The sequence below is a fragment of the Argiope bruennichi genome, chromosome 9, assembly GCF_947563725.1.
Source record: "Argiope bruennichi chromosome 9, qqArgBrue1.1, whole genome shotgun sequence".
In the NCBI taxonomy this organism is placed as follows: domain Eukaryota; kingdom Metazoa; phylum Arthropoda; class Arachnida; order Araneae; family Araneidae; genus Argiope; species Argiope bruennichi.
Window position 1 is genome coordinate 61,508,666 of NC_079159.1, and position 7,468 is coordinate 61,516,133.

General features: G+C 26.5%; 1 protein-coding gene across 1 annotated transcript; it reads right to left on the bottom strand.

Moving 5' to 3' along the window:
- Positions 1-4,543: 4,543 nt before the first annotated feature.
- Positions 4,544-6,401, bottom strand: LOC129984602 (FMRFamide receptor-like). Its single transcript, XM_056094528.1, has one exon. It carries the CDS (start codon positions 6,208-6,210, stop codon positions 5,080-5,082), a length of 1,131 nt encoding a protein of 376 aa, XP_055950503.1. The 5' UTR covers positions 6,211-6,401; the 3' UTR covers positions 4,544-5,079.
- Between the last annotated feature and the right edge of the window lie 1,067 nt (positions 6,402-7,468).

The following is a 7,468-nucleotide window of genomic DNA, read 5'->3' on the forward strand; positions in this document are numbered from 1 at the left end:
TATTTGCAACTCGTTTTAGATGTATCCTGTAATAGAAATTGAAAAATATTCTTGTAAAATATATTCTAAAGTATTGAAAAGTTTATAAAAATTAAAGAAAAAATGTGTGGAAATAAAATTGGCATTGTCTTATTTTGAATTTGAATGTCATGTAAAATTATTTTTTGTGTATTAATATAAAACCTAATTAAAATTTGGAAACCTTTCTTATTGAGCATCTATAATTAAAAAAGAGCTACGCTTTAAATTTGGTAGTTTGAATTCAATGGTTTAATGTATAGATAATTTTAAGTTATTTATTCCATGAAGCATATTGCAATTTTCCAATAGTTTGTCTAGCTATAGACCCTATCAAATAGTTCATCGTTGTTTGATCTGGCGAATTTATGAGGTACTTAAGGCTACTTCTATGTCCTAACAAGAAATTAAAAAAAAAATTCATCCAGATACCTTTTCACGTCGAAAAAATATTGCTGAAGGGCTGTTATCATTGGTTGAAATATGTAAAAATAGAAAAGAATAAAGTCAACAAAAAAAGATAAGCTGATTCTTGTGACAAAGAGCAAGCCATGCTTCATTTTTTGGAAGCATCATTTCCTATTCTTATATATCTTTTTTAAACATGTATAGTAAAATTATGTCTTCATATTGCAGATTTAGGTATAGTAGGTATTGCAGGTTCAAATCACTCAATTTTTTTCTAAATGAAGGAATCAATTAATCTACTTGATGATGATCTATTTACCAAGTAACTTCTAATATTACGATTCACTGACATATTATTCATGAAAAATATCTATTTAATAAATAAATTGTAAGTATAAAATGTAATGCAAGTAAATTTCGTTATCTAATAATAATAATAAACTTTTTAAAGCTAAAATGAATCTTCTTTTTATTATTTTAAGTAGAAATGAATGAATGATTAATTTTATTAATTGATTATTTAAACGATATGGTGTCAAAGTGTATATGTATTTTTGATCACCTTGTATGAAATTACATGCTGTTGAAAGAAACTAGAGAAGATGTGTTTTCGAAAGGCCACAAGTTATTTACTCCACCAATTAACTATAGACTTACATTCTTATACAATTGTAAGAGAATGATATAGAATTAATGATTTTTTTTTATATATAGATAAAATAAATAAGTTTATCCTTCCCTTCCATTCTTTTTATATAAAGTAAATTTGCAATTCCAAATAAAAGAATGAAATTCAACAGATTGAGATGAAAACTTTGAAATGTTATTCCTTATTATTTTAGTCACTTAATTGTCTAAAATAAATTTGATCCAACAAAAATAAACAACTTTAGACTTAAAGATAATATTATTCAACTGAGAGAAGGTCGAGATTCCTGATTTTGGATTTATTTTTGGCATCATTCAACGCATGTGCAGGGAACCTGATTATCAGAATTAATCTTAATATATGTAGATAATCATGATGTGAAATTTAATGAATTGTTTTATAGCATTTTTAATGACTCATCTAATTTAAATTATAAAAAATAAGAAAGAAACCAGATTTATTTCAGTTTATGTTTATTAAAAGTTAAAGGGTGACACAATTGCGAAAAGTTTGCAACACAAATGTGATCTAATGTATCGTTTAGATATTTATTGCGAATATTTTTATGATTGTAAAGATTAGTTTATTCTTAATTATCTGCAAATCATTTATCAAGAATATATTTTGAGTTTATAAAAAGTAAAAAAAAAAATTACTTTTGCTTTTAACTCAAAATTTTATTCAATTTTACACAAAATTTTACTCAATTAAAATTTTGAAATCAAAATACATTATTTAAATTATAAGTTAAAATATACCCATTTGAATTATTTTGGTTTCAAAAAGCAAGTTCAATTAAAAAAAAAACGTTTTAATAACACATTTTATTAATAAGTTAAAAAGTGGAAGTTTTCCAATCTCATCAATGTTTTTGTCTTTATTTTATAAATATTGCAAATATATTGGACACTGAATTATTTTTCTCTAATTTGCAATTAGATGATATTACTGAAAAGAAATCAAAATTTAATAAAATTTAATGATTTTGTAATTATTTAATTTTTAAAAAATGTTAAAATATTCTATTTATAAACACACAAGAACTGAAATTTTCAAAACTCTAGCATAACAGAAGATGAATAAAGAATTGATTACACTATTCCATACTCAAAAACATAAAACAAATCAAATTGAATAAACGTTTATAAAGAAATTATGTTTTATTAGAAATTAGAGTCATTTCCTTTTGTCTATAATGATTAATATTTATTAAAAAAATGTATAACGTTTAAACAAAGGAAAATATTGAGTTATAGTATTCTGCTATAGGTAAAAAAAGAAATTGTTTGTAGTATTGACATTAATGGGTAAATAAACCAGAATAAGATGCATTTGATCAACAAATAGACATTTAATACCAATTTGCACGACAATTACATATCAAGAACACCGAACCAAAAAAGACGGTACAATATATACTTACAGATAATCACATCCATTTACAAAAAACGAAAAATTGTATCAATATCATGTGCAAAATATGATAGTTAATGTACATCAACCACATAAATATTTTTAAAACACATTGTGCTCCGAAGATATATCTACAATTTTATGTACATGCTAGTTAGTTTCTAATACATGCAACATCATACATGAAATATTTGGATATAAAAATCTCTTAACTGGCTTTCAACAAAAGGTTGATAGAAAATTGCTCATAAAAGATGAATAAAGACAATAAACTGTAAAAATAATAATTGCATTACTTGTACATATAAGTAATTTTGTATTCAACTGTACAAAATTATCGACTTTCTTTTATTATTTCTGAAGTTGAATAAAAATGAATTCCATTTTATCTCTGGAACGGTGATGGCATTTGATAGTTTTCCACTTTTAATTTTCTTAAAAATCCAAAATTGTGAAATTTATTTAATTAAAAATCAACTTTTATCGGAGAACATTTACGAAATCAATTGTTTCCATAATTGGATAAAACTGCTGAAATATAGATTTCTGCATTAAAACAAAATGATTAGAATTTGAAATTTAGATATATGTAGCAACAATATAATTTTGTACTGATGCACTCAGGAATTTTGTAATTATGCACTCAGGAATAAATTATTTTAAATAAATTATAAATGGCATACAAGTACTATTTTATAAATACATTTAAAATATGATATATTCAGCTAAGATCTTGGTAAAATGAGACGAATAAATTACATTACAACAATAAACTGAGCCACTTTTAAAAAGAACAATTTTTTATCGAAATTGAATCTTTAGAAAGAAGTATATTTGATTAAATTATTCGTGAGTGAAATTACTTTGAGATATTATATTTCCAAAGAAATACTATAATATGATTTTCTTATTTTTTACATGTCATATATACCATTTTATACAGAAAAATCTCTGGAATGAATTTTTTATTGTTGAAAATTCGTATTTAAACCTGTAAAAATAAGTGTTGCAATTTATTTTCTTTCAGTTATTTAATCAATAATAATACAAATATTCTTATATATTTGAATCAAATCTTTCTGCTTTATAGTCATAAATTAAGCATTTATCATCATTTTTTATGGAGATAATTTAATTAAATATCATGGGACAAGTGAAATTAAGTTTTACATGGTATTTAGCCTCTTAAATATTTAATAAAAAATTCTTGTTCATTTTAAATATTTTGTATTTTAACTATTTTTAATTTACGATGTATTTGTAATAAATCCAATTTTAAAATATTTATATTTTAAATACCTTAAAATTATAAACCCAAGTAGTATATGCATCGAATTTAAAATCAAAAATATTAAATATTAATTGTCTAAAAAAAGAATTTTGAAAAATTGCAAAACATTAATATATAACAGTATTAATATATATTAATATAAAACATTAATGCATAAAAAATAATGAATTAATTATTTAAAATGAAACGAATTAATATTATTATAGCCATATTTCAAGAGTTGATCATTCAAAATAAAACAAATAAATTTAAATATCACATATCTGCTATTATATTATTACTTCAATAAATTTGATGTAGTTCTCTATTCATTTATGAAAAATTGCTATTAAATCTTCAAAACAAACATTGCCATTTAAAGTCTTCTAAATTTTTCTTTTCTTTTTTTTTAAAAAAAATGAAGGAAAAACCTTTTTTTGCTTTATATTTAATATACTGAACAGCATTTAAGACCCAGAAGAAATAAAGAATATTTCAAAATTACTTATTTACGAACATTTCGGGCATAAAGTCCGAATGAAATTCAAACATGCAAGTAATTCTGAAATAAAAAAGTATTTCACAACTTTTGTTTTTGGCAAGAATCTTCACAAAATAATTCTAACAATAAGCTTGCACATTGGAAATTCAAGGGACCATAGAAAAATACAAATTAACAAAAAAAAATGGAATTAAAAATTTCGAAGCAGGGAGTTATACTGCAAATGCAGTTAAAACAATGATTTGAAACTGTAATTAACCATTGATATGAATATGCATATAAATATATAACTACACATGAAGAGGAAAGTAATGAATGCAGAACAGAAAGAATTTTCGCAAACATTTATTATTTTACATATCACAATATACTTATACAGTTACAAATACCTGACATCAAGGTTAACAGTGCAGCTGGATTCATATCAGTCTCGTTTCAGAAGATGAAAATCCTGCTTTTGTTATAACAAATAGAATTATGAATTCACAATGATAAAATACTTACACTCTCCACAAGGAAAGCAGCAACACTTATACATACCCCACAAAAATCAGAATGTTTCTCACTTGAGTAATATTTTCCCTCATGAATACTTGACATAAAATTTGACAGTACATATGGATGCATATCAGTCACATTTCGAGGGATGAAAAAGCCAACTTTGTTACTTGAATTAATGTAGTAACAAAACTTACGAATTCACAATGACAAAATGCTTAAAATTTCTATAAAGGAAGTAATAATCCACAAAATACAACATACATGATCCAAAAAACAGATAAAAATAATTTTTTTGTCATTGAATTCCTCTTCTTTCCTTTAAATATGGCAATGTCCATTTCCAGTGATGGAATGGTTAAGAGATCCAGTTGAAGATTTGATGGTTCTGAAACGTATCCAAGTACTTCCCTGGAAACTATCATTGATGCTAGCTCGCTGAATGGGGTACTTGCAAAACAACACGAGGAATGTTCTTTTGAATTTCCTGCCAAAGATGCAATAGATGACGAAATTCACTGATGAGTTGATCGTCACCAAGAGATTTGAAACTCGAACCAGCGGGGGCAGAAAAATGTCGAAGTACTCAATGATATTTATGAGAAGAGCCAGAATATTACAGATCAGAAAGACAATTACAACACACAGCAGCATCATAGCCAGGCTGAATTCACCTTCTTGCTTGCGACTCAGGGTCTGCCTTTCTCTGTTGGCGCGACGGACAGTCTGCCAAATGTAGATATTAAACACCATCAACACCAAAAAGGGAATGAAATACATAACTAAGAGATACAGCCAAATGTGGTAAACCTCGTAGTACAGCTTATTCACCCTCAGCTGTGATGCAACCACTTTATACACTGTGCGATTCATATCTGGTGCAAAATATTCGGTGTGTTCCACTTCCCAGAATCTTGGAATGTTGTAGAAAATGGCCATTAATGTGATGAAAAGATTGAAAGATCTTGCTCTTCTGTAGGTGCATAATGACTTGGCTTTCAGTGGGTGGCAAACTGCAATATAACGCTCGACAGTTACAGCTACCGTTGTCCAAACTGATCCTGTTTGGGCAATAAGACCCACTGGATATGCAATGGGTATTATGAAAGGTGACACGTCGACTGTGTATGACTTCAGAAACTGTACTCTGCTGCCTAGCTTGTTGAGGCCAAGCATCAGAACAGCACAAATCAGGACAATAGTGTCGAATACAGCCAATCCTTGTAAACCACAGTTTACAGAAGATCTCATCTGAGGTCTGGAGAGAATGACCAGAGACACGATGTTGGCGATAACACCGAGAAATCCTATGGTGGTTATGAGAGCTCCTTCTGTAATGAATTCGAAAGTGGATACTTCAGGCAGAGGATCGAAATGCTGCAGGGGCTCTGTTATGTTGAGGAATTCTCGGAGCAGGGCATTTCTTGTCGCAGTCCAGTGAGAAGAATTCATATTTTCTTTGTATTAAATACCACCTTTAAATTCTAAGATCATTCGAAAAATTCAAACAATATTCAGCAGGTTTTAAAAACATCTGAATTCTGTTGTTAAGTTTCATCTTAGATATGGGATTTTTACTTTTAAAACCAAAAAATTGTAATGAACATTCCAACATTATTTTCAGAAGTTAATTGATTGCTGAGTAAAATTTTGTTCATCGTGCTTTGAAAAATTATCAGTAATTCTTATAAATCTTATCAGTATGTTTTCATTAGCATAAGTACTTTTATAGTTGATATATTCTCCATAATTGTCAGTTCCTCATTTAGCGTAGACAATGCAATCGTTTGAAATGGTAATCTGTCTTCTGTTAACAGTTCTTTTTAATTCTTCATTTAAAATATTATAATTAAACTCTTATTATCTTTATCTTTTTTTCATTCATTCATCTAACGCCTTTTAGTCCATCAGCACCCAAATATTCAGAAATACAAGGGATTTCCTATCTGAAAAATAAAATAAAGTACTTTTTATATCAAAATGCAATAAAAAATATACAAATTATTAACAAAATATTCAACAGAAAATATAAATTAAAACAGATATTACAACAATATCATTTTTAAATAAAACATTAATTGTAATTTATTAATATATAAACAGCACAGAGTAAATGTAAGAAACGCAGATTAGTTGACAAGACTCTAAACAGTAGAAAGGAAAGAGTAAGGTAGAAGATTTGACTTTTTGATGTATTAGAAAAGGCCCACAATAAAAATAAATAAAATACATACCGAATTTGAAATAGATGCTGAAATAGTACTAAAAATAAACATTTAAGATGAACAATATGTAAATGATTTGAAAGAAATTCCGAAAGACGCAGGAGAATCTGCTATAATTTTTATTGATTCTCCAGCAATCCACTTTAGATTACCGTTTCAGATATTCATGTTTATTCTAAGAATCTTGAGTTTAAAATAAACACGACTTTTTCAATTGTTGAGTGAAAACATTGCAGTAAGATTTTATCAAAGAATTTGAATTGAATGATTGCGGAATGGTTTATTTTCTGTAACGCATAATTGATATGTCTAATTCCAGACGATTTTTTTTTCATAATTATTTGAAGTTAATTTTTTTAGTGATGAATTCATTAATTGAAGAAAACAATCAATAATCAAGAAAACAAGACCGAAAGAAAATTTCTTTTTTTTCTGAAATTATTTTCATATAAATTTCAGCTGTAAAATTTTGATATAACTATTAA